General features: G+C 32.9%; 2 protein-coding genes across 3 annotated transcripts; one reads left to right on the top strand and one right to left on the bottom strand.

Moving 5' to 3' along the window:
• The first annotated feature begins 2,284 nt into the window (after nucleotides 1-2,284).
• Nucleotides 2,285-12,003, top strand: LOC112096486 (chaperonin CPN60-2, mitochondrial-like). The gene is made up of 9 exons (XM_024179939.1): nucleotides 2,285-2,400; nucleotides 8,660-8,759; nucleotides 9,237-9,337; nucleotides 10,006-10,090; nucleotides 10,173-10,232; nucleotides 10,806-10,905; nucleotides 11,001-11,106; nucleotides 11,670-11,784; nucleotides 11,926-12,003. Exons 1-9 carry the CDS (start codon nucleotides 2,285-2,287, stop codon nucleotides 12,001-12,003), a joined length of 861 nt encoding a protein of 286 aa, XP_024035707.1.
• Nucleotides 12,004-13,982: 1,979 nt separating this feature from the next.
• On the bottom strand, nucleotides 13,983-16,479 carry LOC18035155 (ataxin-7-like protein 3). Of its 2 annotated transcripts, none has more exons than XM_024179969.1 (4): nucleotides 16,264-16,479; nucleotides 15,911-16,051; nucleotides 15,510-15,821; nucleotides 13,983-15,318 (listed from the first exon to the last, which is right to left on the bottom strand). In XM_024179969.1, the coding sequence occupies exons 2-4, from the start codon at nucleotides 15,950-15,952 to the stop codon at nucleotides 15,133-15,135; spliced, it is 540 nt and encodes a 179-aa protein (XP_024035737.1). In that variant the 5' UTR covers nucleotides 15,953-16,051; nucleotides 16,264-16,479; the 3' UTR covers nucleotides 13,983-15,132. The 2 variants fall into 2 exon arrangements, with proteins under 2 accessions (XP_024035737.1, XP_006425111.1); XM_006425048.2 differs by having other exon boundaries at nucleotides 13,984-15,318; nucleotides 15,911-16,038.
• Nucleotides 16,480-20,680: the final 4,201 nt, after the last annotated feature.

Raw genomic sequence — 20,680 nt, forward strand, 5'->3', positions numbered from 1 at the left:
GAAGAATGAAGTGGGTCCCCTCACAAAATCCTAATTTGGATTTAAAGGGGAATTTGCTTCTTTGGCATTTTTCATTGGGTAGGGCTTTCATATCTATTAATTTAGTGAAATTCTTTGGGAGTTCTCAGTATATACAATTTTATTATTTATCTGTTAAAATTTTGTCATATACATGTATCCTTACATTAAATAAGGGAGATTGTCAATATCCCCTATATGTTGTCAATATCTCCTTTATTGAATATATATATCACTTATCTTTTTATTACTCTAGTAATAATCATAACTAATAACTTATCTTTTTATTTTTCTAGTAATAATCATAATTAATAACTCCCTTAGTATCATAATTTTATGATATTATCTTATTTTTAAATGTATTTTTATTTTTATTTATTATAAATTAAATAAATCATAAAATAAAAATCTAATATTACAAATGAGAAACATATTTTGGCATGAATAAAAAATCAATAATAAGATTTTTTGTACTTTTATTTTTTAAAATATTTTTCTTATAATAGATTTATAGTTTATATTTCTAAAATAAATTATCAAATAAATGACCCATTTATCCCTCTTTTCTTTTAAATGTTTTGTATCAAGAGAATTTTTCAATACCATGAAACAGTAAGGGATAAGTGATACGTACATATGTATTTTAATTTCAATGGGAAAAAAATTTGACAATTAGTCTCTCCTTATTTAAATAATTATGTAACAGTAAATACATGTATGACAAAAATCTAAAAAATAATTAAACTTATCTTCATATGTTACATAGCTTTTCCGTCGTCTGTAAAATTGCCTTCCCAATTAAAATTATCCATTTATATTATTTATTCTCGACCGATACGTATAAAAAATATATGGAAGAATTTAAAAAAAAAATGGAGAAGGGGAGATATGAAGATGAGTAGAAGCTTTCTAAATAAATGAGACACCAAAATCTGAATCGAGCTATATGGATTGGTGGGATTGGAGCTCAGAAAGATACATCATTAACTGCTAACGTAACACCAATGTAACAAATAAGAAGACAAAATGGAAACACAATTATATAACCACTAGATATAATAGGCCAAGTGTAGTTGATTATTAAGAATATTTTCTTGTCTAAATTACTAATCAATCCTTTATGGAGATATCACGTTTAATAAATTCGATGGATCTGAAATGAAAATTAATGTTTATTTATATTATCTATTTAGGAATAAAAACATTAGCAAGTAGTAAAGAACAATAAAGGTGTTACAAAAGAAAAAAAGAGAATTGATCAATGAAAGAGCAAAGTGAAGGAATCTTAAGCAAATAAAAACGTTATTCGAATTTGTTCAAAATAAGAAAATTATCTTAGAATTGGAAAAACTAAGAAATTTAATTTTTTTTTTTCAAGTTAAGAATGCATCCATATTAAAAATATCCACATAAGAAACTTGAATAAAGTTAAGAAGCCTCGACCTAATGCAAATAAGGCCCCAATATTTTATGGGCTCAACTTATACGACCCATAACAAGCCATATATTTTTGTTCAAGGGAGGGGGAAAAAAATCGTCATAGACCCCACTTTCTCGCCATCAATTCCCACTTGGAAACCACAATTGTAATAAAATGTAAGCATAAAGTATAGACAAGCAGCTATTGATAAGTATAACTTTGCTTGAGACGAAACAAGTTAAAAGATAAAAGAAAAATAGATTTCAATGTGCTGTTTTTTTGTTGTTTAGCGTATTGAAATTTGTATTATTTTTTATTTTTTTATTCTATCTGCATAAATTTTTGTGCAATCCGTATCTAAATACGATTGTATAATACATACACACACACACAAATTTTAAATGTAAAATTAGACGTATTTATGAAACACTTTAATGTCTTGCTTTAGAAGCATTGGTATACAATAGTAAAAATAAGATTATTCGTTTTGTGATTTTATTAAAACATTACGTGAAATGTAGCCAGAAAATAATTGATGATTTTCATTCAATAAAAAAGGTTATTATTTATTTATATACAAGAAACAACACAATAAAAAATAAGTTTTATTTAAAAAGTTATATCATTAGTTTCTACTTAAGAGATTGAAAGTAGAAGGAGAGTTGTACACATACAAGTGTGAATAAGCGATTACCGATTGCTAACTCCCAAATTCTCTTGAGCAGTGACTTCACCCTCTCTCCTTCTCAACCAACTTCTCCCTTTTTCTCATTTTAATGATTTTATGAATTCATTTTTCGACTGTCGAAAGGTCATCAACTCCAGAAGGCGTAGTAGTAGTGAATAATGAGTGTTACAGCTTACAGGAGGGAGAAAGATTGGGATCTAAGGCACGGTGGCATGCTTGTTCTTCAAATGAGAGAATTTGGAAATGCTTCTTCAGACCTACGATCGAAATCAAGGTCTCCCATGGTTCTAATATATGAACATGATATAACCTTACCAGCTTTGGTAATCCTCCCCAAGTGGTATTTTCTTTTCCTTGATTTGGTAGATTTTTTCAGTCGTGTTAAAAATTTTCCTTTTTTATTTATTTATCTAATTGTCTTTTTTGGTTTATAAAGAGAATAAACTATTATTTAACGTCTGTTTGAAATTGAGGTTGGACAGCTGTAACTTAAAAATTACAACACTAAAGTATTTGATAAATAATATCTATTGTAGTTTGAAACCTATATTAATATGATTTTTTATTGGTATGATGAAAAATATATTATATCTTTAATAATTTTATCAAAATTATTATTTAAAAATTATTTACTACATATTATCAATTTTTGTTTAATAATTAAAGTTTTTTTTTCTCACAACAGTTATAACTTTTAAACTACAGTACCTCAATCATAAATATTACCTTAATATACAATTGCTGCTGATGGTGATGCAAACCACCTAACCTACCTTCTACATTTTTATGTTGGACGAGGTATTCACGAATTGGGTAAATGATGGGAAAAGTTGAAAATTGGGAAAATGTCATAAATATTCATAATATCCATTAAAATAGTAATTAAAATTGCATTTTGTTCTTCAAGTGTTGTCTGGTTCGTTAATATCTCGAACACATCTACATGCGTGCTCGCTACAAACACGAAACATGATCCTCTCTTGATCTGAGCTATACTGATCTTTTAAATATCTTCTGTCATGTGTCTTTTAGTAGTAGTGTATGAGTAAGATTTAACTTTTTTTATTTTTTTATTTATTAACAACCAATCAGTAATTAATTGGTTTGCTCAGAACATGATCAGATCATGAGAGAATCCTGATCCTACAAACACATGGGCTCATTTGAATTTTATTATTAAATTACTTCAATTATTAAGGTATATCAGTTATTTTAATTTATTTGTATTCTCAAGGGGGACAGTATGTGTAGTCCAACCAAAGTTTAACTTTGTCTAAAAAACACACATATTTTTGTCCACTCATTACTTAAGAAGTATATTACTTTCACACTTTCATCTTAACACCATTAGAAATTTTAATAGAATATTAACAAAATAATAATTTTATCCTTAAACTTCCATTTTTAGAATAAAAATCAGAAATATTAACCAAAATTAAAAGCAAAAGGGTATTTTTTTTTTATAAAAAAAAACCTGTACTTACAAAATCAAATCCCTTTATCAAATCATAGTCTCATAAATCATAACCCTAATCTTACAACTCAAATCCTAAAAATCAAAATCCCTTGAATCCTACCCATTGTCTTTGAAAGAAAAAAAATCGATCAAAACCTGAAAAATGAAAACCCCAAATAAAAAAAAAAGTGAAAAACAAAGGGAAAAATCATGAGTTTTTTTTGGGGAGGGGGGGGCGGTATTTTTATAAAATTTCTTTATTTATAAGGGTAATATCCAAATTACACTTACGATGTCATTACATTTTAATGAAAGTTAACTCTTTAGTGAAAAAGTAGTAAACTTTGCAAACAATTGGTGGACAGCCGAGCAAGTGAAAAATTATTTATGTATTTTTTAAACAATGGTGAAAATTTACTTAGACGGTGGATATTTTTCTTATTCTTAAAAAAATTAAACTTTATAGCAACCAAAGGCATCATAATAAAATGATTAATATAAATTACGAAAGAAAAGAATCATAAAGTTTTTCCATGAATCAAAATATTGTATCAAATCATTATATTATATTGAAATCAAACTTGAGATGATTATATTGTGAATCAAATTCTCTAATTTTGGAAAAAAAAAAGTAAAATTCAAGCATTTAATATTGTGTTTTACTTTTTTTATTATTATCAAAGTTAGAGAGGGTAAAGAGTGAGAGAGGCTTAGATAGAGAGTAAGGAATTGTGGCCGAAATGAATAAATTAAAAAGTAGCAAGAAAACACAAATCAATAACAACATTATCAAAAAGGATGGTGATATTCTCCTCCCACCTCCCTTTCTTTTGTAATGGCATCTCACTTAGTTGATTAAAAAAAAATTGAATAGAAATTTATAAACTAGTTAAATTTATCTAACTCTTATATATTAAAACATTGTCATATTTTAATCTACAATATTTTACATTTTTTCTAAAAAGAATAAAATTATTTTTTTACAAAATTATACAAAAATATGTGGCATCTCTATAATGCTTTAAAATATTATCCTTTAATCTACATCGTATTAAAAAATATTCCATAATGCATTATCATTACTATGAATAGGATAATAATAATTCTTTCAAGGAAAATACACGTTGATATTTGATTACAATATTCAATATGTATTCTGTAATAGATAAATAATCAAAAGTAGAAGAGAATTTCTATCCATATTCTATGTAGATAGGTATTAATAGAAAAAGATGGTACATATATTATAAGGATAGGGGTATGTTACAAACAGTGTAAAGTTTTAATGCGGTATATTTACGAATGGGGTGTCAGTATACATAAATGATAAATGTTCCCCCTTTGTGAATAAAATTATTATGAAGGAGTTATTGTAATTTTTCCAAAATTACAAAATGATTTTGCACCTACGTATGACATCATTTATAAAAAGACGATTAACAACATATTTTAGAGTACATGGCATATTATTACAAGCTGTGCAAATTTCAAGCGAACAAGCTAATCACACAAGCTCAAGATGTGCTAGCCTGACTTGATTCTAAAAAAATTTATCTCTAGCACATATAACCATGTTGTCGATACTAGCATACAAGTGCGCAAAATGGATATCTCAATTGCGGTCTGCGACAATATGTACTCTTGAACATGGTATCAAAAAGCAAACAAAAATGAGGTTCATACAACAGTTAGCACACCATTTAGCACCGAACGTTACGTTTCGAACTACGTATAAATCAGTCACTGTAGCTTCAAAATGGCGCACGCATCGTCAACACACACAAGCTCGCTCGCTCTCTCTCCCTCACCGCACAGCCATGTTCTCTCGCTCTCTCCCTCACGCGACAGATCTGCTCTCTTATAAGTAAATTATTGTGACCGAATTCAAAGACTTTGGGCCAGTGCCTAACCCAGAATAAAAAATCAGAAGAAAATCGCATGGCATTGGCAACTTGGTAGCCATGCTTCATGCTATGGAGGAAATCAAGAGTGCTACAATTCATAATTTGTCTTCATATTTGAATCTGACTTGAAAAAATGCATCAATTAATGGTGACAAGATTTGACTTGATAGGCCTAAGTATGAACACCTGCACATGCCATATGCCCTTATATCTAAATTCTCGTGACCGAATTCAAAGACTTTGGGCCAATGCCTAACCCAAAATAAAAAAATCAGAAGAAAATAGCATGGCATTGGCAGCTTGGCAGCCATGCTTCCTACCATGGAGGAAATCAGGAATTCTATAATTCATAATTTGTCTTCATATTTGAATCTGACTTGAAAAAATGTCGGGGGGGAGAGAGAGGGAGCCGACGGTGAGAGTAGTGAGGAAGAACAGAGCGGTGAGATTGGTAGCTTGGTTAGATCTGTGTCGTGAGGGAGAGAGCGAGAGAGTGTCTGTGTTTGTCAACAGTGCGTGTGTCTTGCCATTTTGAAGCTACAGTGACTTACTTCGAAACGTCCCATTCGGTGCTAAATGGTGTGCTAACTGTTGTGTGTATATCGCTGTTGAAAAGTAAAATAATTACAAGTGATACAAGTTGGAGTAGTATTAAAAGAAAAAACAGAATAAGGGATAAAATAAATTGAACTAGTCTTGAACATATTATCATGGTATGAGTATTCTTTGCAACAAACCCGTGAGGTACATAAACAACTCTTGCCCGAAAGTTACTAAGTAAGCCTTGGGCTTCTTGACTAACTAAGCGAAGATGTTTGCGGAAGAGTTAGAGAGAAGAGTGAGCAATTGAGCCAAAGAGAATGTATATTATTCACAAGAGTGTATCATGTATGTGTACAAGAGAGCTTTGAGAGCTTGCTCCCAAGTGCTTGAGTTGCTCTTGTTTGTTGATGAAATGGCAAGTGCCAAGCTGTATTTACGGGGAGCCTTGCCTAATTCTAGAATATTCTAAGTCTAGAGAGCTTTTATAACTTGGTGAGAGCTCTTGTGTCTAACAATATCTAGAGTGCTCTAAAGAATTCTATGTACCACATTTTACCACTCTCTATAGAATTCTGTACAAGTATAGAGAAGGTGCTAGAGATTACTCGAGCTGGAACCTTCTAGAATCAAGCTAAGCTAGCACACATTGGCTTATATATTTAACCTCTTCCGCTTGGAAACTTGGCGGTCCGCGACAATATGGAGGCATTGTATCGTATGTATGACGTTGTCCTAAAAATGAAGAGTCTTCCTTTTAGATGCGAGTACTAGTAGTTAGTCTTCTTTGGCTCTAAGATACATTCGAGCACGACCGTCAGAGGAATAATGTAAAACACCTAATGTATAAACATTGTCATGGTTGCTCTAACATAATTTTGACAATGTAAATGAGATCGAAGTATTTTTATTTCTATCATTTTTTAAATTATCATTAGATTTTTTTTTTTAATTCATCTTAGACAAAAGCTAAAATCATACGCTAGTCACTACAATATAATTTCGATTATAATAATTTCGATTTTTATTTCAACAATTATGACTTGAAGGATAAGATAAGGAAGTTGCAAACAACTCAACTCAGGAGATTTGGTAAAATGCAATTTAAGCAAGACAACAGTTAAAGGCCGCATCCGCATGTTATCTGACAGTTTGATCAGTTAACACTTTCGATATCGCTAGATACTCTGTTCATAACACCCTTCTGATTCTTCAAGTTATAAAATAAGTATCCGCCATGCTTCGGTTTGTCCCCAGCCTCGCCTCTAAATTCAGGTATGGCGCCATCTGAATTTTACTCGCATTATCTCGCTTTTACTTTTTGTTTTTATTTTTCAGTTTCTGTCTGGTTGTTTTACGTAAGAGTCACGATGGGCTGCGGATTGACCAAGAACAGCATCCAATTCCAGCCGGTCAGATTTTCTTATTTCCTTATATAATATATGTAACTTCTCTAGTTGTTTAATGGAAAACTTTTGATTTTTTCCCCTTTAATTTTAAAAATCGGATGGGTAGTAGGTTGAATATATATGCGTAGAAGCTATGGTCAGAGTATTGTCCGACAAGTTTATGACGGCCAAAGAATTTTTGTTATCGAACACGTTCATTTTGATGAGCGCTCCCTGATGGTAGTGACTGACTCATCTGATCCCCCTTTTTCTGCAAACACATAACCTTAGTTGGAATGCTGGTTTCAAATGTAGGTCCAATTAATGAAACGGAATTGTCTTTATTTATTTATTCCTTTCTTTTTCTTTTTCTTTTTTTCCGTTTTGAATTTTTTAGAAAGTATTTGAGATTGTATCATGGTTTAGAAAGTCAACCAGTTAGGCACGATGGGCTGCCGTGGATGGCAGTACCTTTCTCTTAAAAACCGATTTTAAATTCAGGGTGAGTTTATACACCTTGGTTAGTAGAAAATGGACTGGTATATTTTTCGTCTCTTCTTGAAGTATGCACATCATTTTCGTTTGAATATTTAGCTCATGTGGTTTTCTTAGTTTCTTCAATTCCATCAATAATTTCAGATTGCTTCAATATCTTTGTTTAATTTTATTATTTACGCTGCCGCAGGATCCTAATGTTTACAGTCGAAAGTTTTGTGGCTTTTACTGTTGGAAACGGTGGCTGTGCAAGATTTATCAAGGAGGTTGCAAATCCTGCTTGTCATGCATGTGACTTTGGTGTTTGCCTGGTACTTTGCAACTACTGCTTAAAACCGTGGCTTCTGCCATTGCCATATTGTTTGCAATATCATTTGGCTTTCTTTTTTTTGTCATTAGAATCTCCCACAGATGACAGATTTGCATGGTTACCTATTTAAAGGTTGATATATAATTTTGCAGGCATAAAATATCTACCAGTCTTGTTCAGAGCCTTATTAATTGGAGCATTAAAGGCGATGAAATTAGGAGTGGATATTCACGATATAATGAAGGGGGTTGAGGATGGTTTTCTCGTAGTTAAAAGAACTCTTATGTTGCTTAGCCCGATCGGTCAAGTCATATGAACAGATTTCCCAGGTTTACCATTTGAGTGCTTAGTTCTGGAGTTGGGAGATTATATATGTGGACTTAAACTCTCTATGTTGTTGTCTTTGTTTTTCACACTGTGTTGGGGTGTTTGCGATCTAGGTTGGAACAACATCAGCCAATGAGATCCTATATATTGATTGGTGACCTCATAGCCGATTCTATAGAGAAAGCTGGAGACGATGTTCTAATTCGAATTTCTGTATGTTGCTTACTGAGTTTGTGTAATCGATTCCTCTTTTTGTTTGCCATTAATATGTTTCCTATTGAATTTCCCTCCTCCTCGTTTGAGTTTTCTTTTTTAGCGGTGGAATGAACTTGGAAAAAGAGTGAAGTGTAGGAATTAAAAAAAAATAAAATTAGTTGTTAGAAAATGAATCCTAAACCAATAAACAAATCAATGTCTTCAAATTCGGATTCGATTTGTTTAATTAACAAATCAAATCAAATTCACCTATTTATTAAACAAATCAATTTTTTCAAATTAAATCCATTTAATTCGCTTCTAATTGAATCAAATAAACGAATTTTGACCCAAATTACCACCCCTAAATGCAGCCCTGCACATGCACTAATTCTGTTGAAAAATCTTTAAATAGCTTCTAACTTTTCATAAATTTTTGAGTTGTTCAACTATCTAACAATACGATGACTTTGTTCTCCATCAAAACTGGTGCAGGATGAGGAAAAAGGGGACAACGAATTAGAGTTTGTTAATGGAATGAAGCTAGACCGGGGCTATGCATCCCCTTCATCACTGACAAAGAGAACAAAACATGTGTAAGCATTTTAATATCTATAAATTACAATGCCCTTTTTTTTTTTAACTTTTCACTTTTGGTACATTGTTACTAATCAGTAAATTGAGACTGTGCTAACATAACTAATTGTTGTTTTTTTTTCCAGGTTTTGAATAATCCATTCGTCTTAATCCATGAGAATAAAATGACAAACAAGAATGTCCTCAAGCAAGCAATAGAACAAATTTCTTTTCTAAAAGAATATGTATGCAAAAAATGAAAGTTCTAACTTCATTTATTACTGCTTTTAACTGAGAGTTTTTTTCCCCCCCCCCCCCTTTTTTCCCTTTCTTAGAGACGACCTTTATTGATTGTTGCTGAGGATGTTGAAATGGATGATGTGATAGAATTTCTTATCCTAGATAAGACTTGTCTTGCAACCCAGGTAATGAAAGTTTTTTGGCAAAATACAGAATTGTTAAAAGTAGACTGGACATGAGAATTAGCTTTACTTGGTGTTATATCTACATGCACTTTTTAAGATGTCATGGAAATTTACTAATATCAAACAAAATTACAAGAGAATACATAAAAGATTTACTGACAAAAAAGGACATAAAATATCATATATAATTCAATTTTTAGTTTATTGCACAAAATGTTTGTATCGTATGTATCTAACTATGTTATGTTTTTGAATTGGATGAGGGTTTGTGTTGTCAAACCTTCTACACATGAACTAAATAATAAGAGGGATATCCTACAAGACCTTACCGTTCTCACAGGAGGCCAGGTAGGTATATTCAGCAACTTCCCCTCTTCTTTTTTCATTTCGATGTGATACGTAAATTGGTATTCCTGACTTTATTTTTTAGGTTGTAACTGGAGGGTTTGATGTTAAATTGATGCCGCAAGTACTTGGCTCTTGCAAAGAGGTGAGATATTGAATGGTATATCCTTTAAGTCTGCGTCATTGTTGTACCAGTGTTCGCTTTGGACCATGTAAAGGCGTGTTTCATTCTAATATTATGTGGTTTATCCCTTGCCGTTATTATGGGTTACAATATCAAAGGAGGATTATATGTTATTCTTGGAAGCGGTAAATCAGAAGACATTAAAAAGAGATGTGAAGAGGTTTGTTGTGGCTTTTTCAAACGTTCTTCCAACAATTCATCACTCTCCCTTACATTCATTAGTTACTGGGGTTGCTCTTGTCATTGCTTTTACAGCTGAGATTACAGTTGGGATCCACAAAAGAGTCACCACGTTGTCGAGGTTTTGGGCAAGACCGTGATAAAAAAGTGTTATTATAAAAGAGGGTTCGGATGCCTTCCTGTGGTGCTGCTGTTTTTAAGCCACGGTTTTTTGAAATTTGAACATTTGTTTTTTCAGTGTTTACTGTTTAGTTTTGGAATCTTGACCTTTTATCAGGGTTTGGTTTTAGAATCTTGACCTCTTATCCGAGCTCTTATAGAAACATATTTTCATGAGTTTTTTTTCGACATAAGCTTGGTGGAGCTAGTGGAGTAAATTTGCACAAAATGAATATTACACTTGATAATGCCCGCATTGCTGTCAAGGCTGCACTTGAAGAAGGAATTGTTCCTGGTAAGCCTTTGTATTCTTTGTTTTTTGTTCTGCCCTTCTTATTGGGTTGATGGATATCATTATTCCCTTATATATATGTTTTGATGTATTTGCAGGAGGTGGGGTTGCACTTTTACATGCCTCTAAGGTGTTGAGCATATGTTCAAACCTAAAAACACTTATCAGCAAATTGGTGTTGAGATTTTACAGAATGCTCTTGAGGTTTTTGTTTTTTTTTTTTTCCTTTTTCCCTGACTTCTATTAAGTTTGTTTCTTCACTTATTGTTGTGCATCGAACTGTTCAATTTTCATTATCTTTGATTTGAGTCTGATCTATTACTTAAATCAACAAAGCAGCAAGGAGATTATAATCAAAGTGAGGTATTTACTAATGGTTTTCTATCTTCATTGATTAGAAATCTTTTCCCTATTGAACTTGGATTATAATCAAATCAGATGAGCCATATTTTCAGCTTTACTATAAACTGGATTTGTGATGAGGAAGCAATGAATTTTTTTAATATGTTGGATATATTGTTTTCAGTTGAAATTGTTTAGACTATTAATTTTTTCTTTTTCTTTTATGATAAATTGATATTCCTTTTTTATTTTGCTTTTAAAAGATAGGCTGGTGGGTAAAACTCAAATGGATTTTTTGAGCCCCTACTTCTTTCAGAATTTGAATTCACGTGACCATGGAAATTGTAAATTATACTAATTATTCGATGAACTTTTAAATGTTATTATTTAAATTTTTTACCAATGATTTGGGCTTTCATTTGCAGACGCCTGTGTTCACAACTGTTGTCTGCTGCAGGATTTGATGGCTCAATTGTTGTTAGAAAACAACTGGTTCAAGATAATCTAGTCTATGAAAATGTTTTCTTCATGACTAGGCTGGTTCAGCTGTATTTGAGCTACGAAGGAAACTGTTAGGACATGTGAGCCTAGTCATAATAGCCTTTAGTTAGCTTTTAGTAACCTTAGCAGTCTGTGTGTTCGGTTTTTTCATTATTTGTGAGTTACTTTCTTGTGGTGCAGGCTGTTGTCTTCACTGATATTAGTCTAGATAAAGCCATAGAGTTCAATGGCCTCTGCCATCACCAAGGCCGAAGTTAGGGGCAGTTTTGGTTATGTCTTTTGTGATTTTAGTCCTGAGTTTATAGTTGTCAATGTTGATGGAGAGAATCCACACAGGAGCAGTCCCACAGGTGAAATAGCCCAAGGTGTTGAACTTTAAGCCACTGAGTCAAGCACTAAATGAAAGGCTTGAGTGCAGCATGGGGGTAAGCCATATTGGTTCATTCTTAAAGCAAACACTGCCTACTACAATTATGGAACCGAAAAGTTGGATTTATGCCATTGAGACATGAAATACAACTTAGTTTATATTAAGTATAAACCCGCAGAGATGGCAGTTGGACTCAGAAATTAGTGTAGGATGCACATGCTCAACTATGACTTGCTGTTGTTGGTCATTCTCCTCTGCTGGAGTCGTCTCATAAATCATAACTCTTCAAATTATATCCGACTATTCCCCAACTGCAGCTCCAGATGCTCTATTGGATAAACGATTCATGCTCTTGGAGTTCGAATATATAAGAGGATATGAAGAACCAGGGCTGCCTTGCATGTAATGGGTTCTGTGCAGCTGTGGTACGCCTCGTCACCTTGAGACCCCTTCTACCCTGAAGTGGAACACAAAAGCATGTTGACGATGAAACTCACATATGAAGGAACAGAACAAGGCATATGAATTAATGCAGTATTATGCGATTTAAAGATGACGAGAAACAAAAACGCGCGTAGGTCCAGTTTACCTTTGATCGCCCAATTACTAATGTTTCAGATTTCGGTGGTGATAATAAGGCCTTGCTATTGAGGAGGTTGGGGCAGCCGTCATTTAACTATTTACGTCATTGCAGGTTCAACGAGTACATCATTTTTTCAGATTATAGATGAGCAAAAGCAAGGTCCTTTAATACTTACAGCTCAACAGGATTTTTTCCATCATTCATAATCTGAAAAGAAATGTGGCTGAGAAGCTGCTAACATCAGGAAGAAATCCTGTAGAACACAACTTTGACTCCACCCACAATGATGACATTGTAGCTGAAGAGATTGATCAAATGGATGAGTCTGTTGTTAGTTCTATGTAATTTTTTCAATGATTTAAGAAACAAGTAACCAATGCTGATCTCATACACACACACACTCTCACATATGTTGGCTTGTTAGTTAGTCCTGTATATGTAATTTTGTTTTGGCTCGTTATAATTTGTTCTCTTCGATGTGAATAACTGACTGCAGGCAAATAGCTTTTTGTTATCTTGTGCCAATACTTCAGTTATACGAGTTAATGCTTCTTCAAGCTACTACTCTGTTGGAAAATGAATATATCAAACTGTCCTTTGTTTCTTTTGACAACATATATATGATGGTTACAACATCAATTACGAATTGCATTACTTCATCATGATCCCTACTGTTAATAACACAATATTACAAGTACTCTTTAGGGATTTATCTGTGGGTAATTAACTGTTGTCCGCTGCGTCTTTGCTGTGGGAGATATATGTGTTGTCTTATTAGTTCACTGGTAGACTGCAAACACTTGACGACACATGCACATGCTTGAATTGGCAAAGTGTTTACTCAAATAGTATCTGTCTCCATGGTAGTTAATTCATTGATACAGGATGAACATGGTTGTTCCAAGACAATATGCAATACTTTCTTTAATGCAGAAATAATGCATTAAAGAGAATTGATGTCTTACGTTAAATGAAAAGATTCTTTGGGTATGTACATCGCATCATCTTTGCATTCGACTAGAAGTTGTTGAGAGCAGGTAAGTTCTTTTGAAACTGAGTACTTAAAGTCTTCAAGATAATATTATGATCATGTGGTTTCATTTTTCACTTTTTTTAACTCCAGCTCTGTGAACGACGCCCTGGTTCCATTTCACAAGAGGATTTATAATGGATTTGCTGCGAATCTCACAGCTAGAGCAACAAAAGATTGCGGGTAAGTCAGGGGGAAAACTTTAGCTGCGTAAATTTTTTAATAGATTGAATCGGTAGTTTATTTACAATATGCTTTGACATCATTTCCAGGCATGGATTAGTGTGAGTTTTTCCAGGAAAAATGATTCAACTTCAGATGACTAGATAACGGGACTTGATGGGTTTTTCGGAGGCTGTTAAAAGAAATCCTAGAGTTGAAAGTGCTGCTATAATCGCTGTTGACAGTGGAATACGGCCTGAATTAGAGAGCTTTAACGTTGAGGATCTCGGCACTATCTCCCACGTAGAAGTGGAAGGGTGCTTGTGAACGAGGGAAAAATCGAAGACAAGGGTTTCTAAGTCTAATGGCAATTCTCTCGAGTAAAAGTTTTTTCATGGATTAAAATTGAAAATCTTAAAGAAGATACTTCTCGATGAAGAATCCGAGAGCAGAGCGTTACAATCATTTTGCTAACGAACATTTCATGTTGCTTTCCCTTCGGTTTTCTTTACAGGGCGGACAATCTTGAAAACAAAATTGAGTATTACGTGTTTGCTGGTTCGTCAAATTAAAATACAAACAGCCTTAGTTTGCAATTTGTAACCTTCTTGTCTACTACGAATTTATACATTTACATACCCTTTACTCTGGGTGTATACAGCCGTTTCCTATTTCTAAATTTTAATCTTGATTTGGGCATCAAAATTGGAGTGCTTTTTTTTATGAACACCGTTGTGTCTTAGCCTTATTCAACAAAGATCGATCGTCTCTGTAAATCTACAAAATTCGTGCTTCAACATAGCAAAGAGATCTTCAACAACAAAAGAATAGAACCCCAAAATTCAAGTGTGATGAAAGATTGATCCGCTTTGTTTCTCTATTGTACCCTGTTCTACTGGCATGTAATATTATTGGGATAATATCATGCAATGAAGCTTTAGAAACTTGTAATTTTGTTATCATTTTCCATCACAGTTGGTTCCAAACTCCAATCAGTATAAGTGCACATTCAAACAGAATAAACTGAGATGCCAGAGGCCTAGAACAACCAACATCATATCAAGCATTTTGATCTAAACTTGAAGAATGGAAAAACCTCTTGAGGCATGATTCATGGACAAGATGCATAAGCCCGTGTGACTCAGCTATGACTTGTATTAGTCAGTCAGTCTCCTCTGCTCAAGTTTGTCTAATAATTCATGACTCTTCAAACGATCCATCCATTCGAGTACTCCTCATAAATTACAACTCTTCAAATGATCCATTTGAGTACTCCTCACCTGCAACTCCAGATGATGCTCCATTGGATAAGCGATTCATGCCCGTGGAATTCGAATAAGAGGAGTATGAAGAACCAGGGCTGCCTCGTGTGTACCGATTCTGTGCAGCTGTGGCACTTCTTGTCACCTTGAGACGCGCCTTTCTACCCTGAAGTGAAGAACAGAAGCATCTTGAGAATGAAACACATAACAAAGCATAAGGAACATAATAAAGCATATGGATTAAAATGAGAATATGGGAATCACAGATGATGAGAATTAAAAAACTCGCCTAGCAATAAAATACATACAGTACTACAAATGAGAGTTGATATATTAAAGAGGTAATAGATTGATCACCTTTCCCATGCACTTCTCTAAATGAGGAGCAAACCTCCCCGCAACAATGGAACGGCCACAGTTCATGCATTCAAAAATTTCATTGGCGACAGCAGGATGAGTTTGTCCGAAGATATCAACAACATACTTGCTATTGGTTTCACCATTATTACTCGAATCAGCTACCCTGGCGCGAGCTTGCGCTGACAACCTCAACTCCTCCTCCTCTTCCTCAAAATTTCGATCAAGCCCCAACCTAGCTACCCGGTGACACTCAGATGCAACATCAACAATTATCGAATCCAATAAGTCCTCAAAAAAATGAGACGAAAGCTGAAATCACAACTCAACAAAATGAATAGCAGCAAAGCAAAAAAAACATCTCCATTCACGTCAACAAATCATAACCCAAAAAGTTATACCTGAGAATGAGCGGACATATTATCATCGTTTGTTAAGGACATGAGAGAGTTCAAATCAAGACAGTGTGTGTTGAATTGAATTTGAGTCGAATCACGTGTGCGAATTATTTTTGCAAATATTACACAACCTGCAGCGAATGACTTTTAGAATTAAAAATCAAGACCAGATTCAGCATTAATCTACCAACAAAAAATTAATTAATTCTCTAGAGTACTAATATCACAGTGATTGTAATTGACTGCTAATTTGTTCACCTGAAATTAAAATTGAAGGATAAAATCGAAAGAGAAACCTCCGATAATTCGGCGATTAATTGAGCGAACGGCAGATGAAAGAGGGAGGGAGAGCTTACCTCAAAACTGAAGGGCGGAGGGAGAGTTGCAGCAGCGAGGCTGAGAGAGAGAGAGATCTTACGTTGCCCCTATCGCGTCTTGCTCCCAATTCCCTGCGCACAGCCTTGTCACTCCGTTTTACTGACAACTAATCCGCGCATGCCACGTAGAAATTTTCTTTTCCTTTCCTTTTCGTTGGGATATTATCATTCGTGTTTGTGGCATATCAATTTATTTCTAAAATTTCTTTGAAAACTACATTTTAATTAAGCTGGTTTCACTTTATCATCAAAACATTAAAAATAAATTAAATATTTAATAGGATATAAATTAAAAGTTGATTTTATCATTTTGAAAGAAAGAAATTACAAAAAAAACTTACAAAACTACGCCATAAAAGTAGCCATTAGATTTAAAAAAAAAAAAAAAAAGCTACTTTTCTGATTATATAAATCTGCTGTTGTACATTCAAATATCAAATTCGAACTTATACAAGCTAAATACTTCAATTTTGATAATATTATTTAGCATCACCCGCAACCACTACAAACACTATAATGGCAAGGCAAAAACTCCAAATTTAATTTTTTATCATTTAACAACAGCAACTATAAGCCAATGCAAACACTATAGTTCATTCAAATACAAACATCTACCTCCTTGCAATCCTTGCAATCTTCATTCAAAACCAAACATACTTTCAACCTTCACACATATAAATCCAAATAAAACAGTGGCCTCTAGTAGTAACTCAAGTGCCAATTCTAGAAGACTAAATAGGCCAGTCGGGAATGGCTCTTATGCCTTGCTTGCCAGCGGAAATCCCCTTATTGATCTTACTTATTAGGTCAGCCTAACAAACCAACAAAAATTACTTGCTTCCTTAAATATTGTAATTGTGGAGTGCAAGCATGTGCTTTGGTATCTATTACATTAGAAAACTCCTAATGAACTATTTTGGATATGCAGTTTGAAAAAGTATAGTTTTTGGGAATGAGCAGCAAAAGAAGATGTAGAAATGCGTAATACCACATGTGCTCATGACTTGAAGACGCAATAAAGATAAATGAAAGGTTACGATGCATTGAAGCGAAACTAAAATTAGTTTTAGTTTTTTGTTTGTGGCTTTGTGGTAGGCATGTGCATGAGAAAGTAATAATATAGACATGAAAAGTCTGTAACATTAAATAGTTGCAGTTTAAAATCTAATGAAAATCAAAAGTATTTTCATTAAACTTTTCTGAATAGTTAATGGACTAATAATTGTATGTGCTTTCCAAATGTAACATAATATTATAATGCAATAATAGTTTGTGCATTCAAAATACATAATAGCCTATCACTATACTATTAGTTTTTGCATCCATAATATCTAATAGCCTAATGCACTAATAATAATTTGTGCATTCAAAATACGTAATAGCCTAAAGCACTAATAAGAATTTGTGCATTTAAAATATGATAATACGAACACCTCATTAACCATCTACGATATGTGAAACTCATGAACCTTGAGTTGGATTTTGAAAAAGATTATCACTTTTATATCGGCGTATACAAAAAAATTATAACTTTATAATCTAAGACAAGTATTAGCTATTTCCTAATATCAAACATCAATGTTAGAACAATACATTTTCTACCTCTAGCAATAGTAAATAAAGAAGTCCCTCTTCCTCTATTACCACATCTTCTCTATTAATAGTAGAACTCTCCTTTAGACCACCTATAGCCTATTTAAATTGAAATATATAACTATAAATGAATTATCAAGAACAACAATAAACTAAAAATTCTTCTATACTCAAATCAACATTTACCATTTTTTTTGTTCTCTTTGAAATATTTGCTACATTAGAACTATCTCTCAGTCAAATAACACCCTATTTAAATTTTTATATATAACAATAAAGAATTAAGCTCAATATAAGCATAAGTAATTAAAATAGTAAGTACAATAGGTTGACACTTGATTCTGATCTCTTATTTCTCTTGTTATTGATGACCTTAATCGACATTTTTTGACATTGTGGATCGTCCCACTGCAAAAAGAGCCGCAAATATAGAATGATCTAGTTTTTTTTTTTTCATTGCCTCAATAGCTGCTCTCTTCCTTAACGTCTTTGGTCTTCCAATCTTCTTAGTAATCTCTAGTGGAGAAAGTTTTGGCCTATCGCAAGGATCTCTGTAACCTTATCAGATATTGACTTAAACATTACTGTAAAACCATGTCCAGGTTTCAATGTCCTATTTCTCACACACTGTTAATGATAATAGGCCATTATTAGTATTTCTACCTACAATAGCTAATAGAACTCCATCGTATTTTGATTTCAAATGACGTCCATCTAACCTGATATATGGCCTATAACTATTGTGAAGTGCATTTCTATGAGTTGGGAAGCAATAAATAATCTTTGAAATAACACTTTATCAAGCTTAGTAACTGCATCGCAAAACACTTTACAAATTGCACTATGATTATACTCGTGAATCATTGCAAAATATTAAAATAGGTCCTCATAACCTTTGAATAATCTTCATAAATATCTATACTTGCCTTCTCTCTAGCCCTATACAGTTTCAGATTCTCTATCCTTAGACCAAAAGTCTTACGCGTACACTTATGAAGAATAAAAATCTTTGTATGAGCACCCATAGCGACTTTACTCCTTATTTTCTCTACTAATCATTTACTAGTCACATTTATTGACTTTTCTGTTTGTTTACAATCATGTTTTTTTTGTAATTATTTGATTATAAATCCACCCTTATCTTTCTTAGGGGGTAGGTGAACCCTCATAAATTCTATAGCAATAGTCCTTCAAACTCGGAAAGTAATAACGAAAATGGCTAACCCAATAGTAAATTTCGCAGCTGCCACCGTTAGAACCAATGAAGCATTTTACAGTTGTCGTAAAATCTCCTAAGTTGTACTCCATTGTAATATTAAAGCTTGCATCCACCATCATTTCACCTAACACATATCTAAAGTAATCACTATTATCAAATAAATCTTCTAACTTTTACACCATCAAGTATGTTTTGGTAAGTTTTAGAACTATTATCAACAACAAATTCCTTGTTAAAATCTGACAATCAATCATCATCATCAATCTCATGCCCAATATTCTCATTCAGGTTTGTTGTGCTACATGTATGTCTTAGGTGGTACTTCTTCATCATCATCAATTTCATGCCAAAAAATTCTCATTTAGGTTTGTTTGTTGTCCATGTATGCTTCCAATCCTAGATGTTAGCTCATTTCCACTATCATCACCCATGTAATTTGCTTTGCAAATAGTCAATCTCCTAAGTTATATAGCATGGCTTGTAGGATTCCACCAAATAGTAAATTAGGCCTTATGTTTAGCAATATTGTTGCTTAAACACTATCATTTCCAATGAGCCATGTATAATGAGCTGAATCTACAAGATTGCCTCAAAATCTATAATAACCATTTACTTGTTCTCTAAGTTGGTGACAAATAACTGCACATTTTGAAGAGTAGTTAAGTCATCTTCACTTGTAATCTTCATTACCTAATTCTTTATATGTAATAGAGTGTGTTCATTAAGTTCAATCAACGCTCTATAATGTCTTTCCTCTTTGTAAATTATATCTAATTGTATTAGTAACATGATCTACAAAATAAAAAATGAGAAAAAATTATCGCTACTAGAATATGAACAATAACAAAATTCACAACTTAAATATAGAAAACCAAAGCAATATACATTTCACAAGAAGCAATAGAACTCAAACTCACATCAGCTAACAATTAAAAAGAACAATAACATAATTTAGCCTAGTAAAGAAAAAAGTTGGAAATAGTATGTTAACAAATTTTAGTATTTATGTTCATATTGAATGTGACTTTTTCCCCCCTCAATTTTCAACACCATCATTATCCTTTCAATATATTAGAGTCGGTTACAACGAAAACCCCAAAGTAATTCATATAATTATGCATTGCTAAGCATGTTAATGTCTAGGGTTTTCACAATCAAGTAATAATCATCAAGAACACATATAAAACTGACACATAATGACATGCACGAAATTTATACACTTGTAATAGTTCAAAAGTTAAAAGAAAACTTTGATGAACTTACCTCACATCAGTAAACTCAAAACTAAACTCAATTTCATCAATTTGATGTGTTCAGTATGTCACAACCATTTCAAGTTTGGGCCTCACTCATCTCATTTAGCATTAAAAACTTAAGTTACTTTGATTGTTTTGCTACTGAAAATCATAAGGGAGCATGAAAGGAATAGTTTAACATACGTTGAAAATGGCAGAACCACCAATTTGATTTGTTAATTTCACAATTGAACGATGCATTTTGGCTTCAACGTGGAATTCCTTACATGCACTTTATGACATTTGCAAATTTTTAACTATGTTAAGTAGTAAAGTGATAACAATTTAA

This window comes from Citrus clementina, unplaced genomic scaffold (genome assembly GCF_000493195.1).
Source record: "Citrus clementina cultivar Clemenules unplaced genomic scaffold, Citrus_clementina_v1.0 scaffold_8, whole genome shotgun sequence".
Taxonomy (NCBI): domain Eukaryota; kingdom Viridiplantae; phylum Streptophyta; class Magnoliopsida; order Sapindales; family Rutaceae; genus Citrus; species Citrus x clementina.

Coding starts and splice junctions, on each gene's coding strand:
- LOC112096486 (XM_024179939.1), top strand. CDS start 2,285: ATGAGTGTTACAGCTTACAGGAGGGAGAAAGATTGGGATCTAAGGCAC. Junction 2,401..8,659: donor GACCTACGATCGAAATCAAG/GTCTCCCATGGT, acceptor TTTGCGATCTAG/GTTGGAACAACATCAGCCAA. Junction 11,107..11,669: donor TTTTACAGAATGCTCTTGAG/GTTTTTGTTTTT, acceptor TTTCATTTGCAG/ACGCCTGTGTTCACAACTGT.
- LOC18035155 (XM_024179969.1), bottom strand. CDS start 15,952: ATGTCCTTAACAAACGATGATAATATGTCCGCTCATTCTCAG. Junction 15,822..15,910: donor ATATGTCCGCTCATTCTCAG/GTATAACTTTTT, acceptor TTGTGATTTCAG/CTTTCGTCTCATTTTTTTGA. Junction 15,319..15,509: donor TAGAGAAGTGCATGGGAAAG/GTGATCAATCTA, acceptor TCTTCACTTCAG/GGTAGAAAGGCGCGTCTCAA.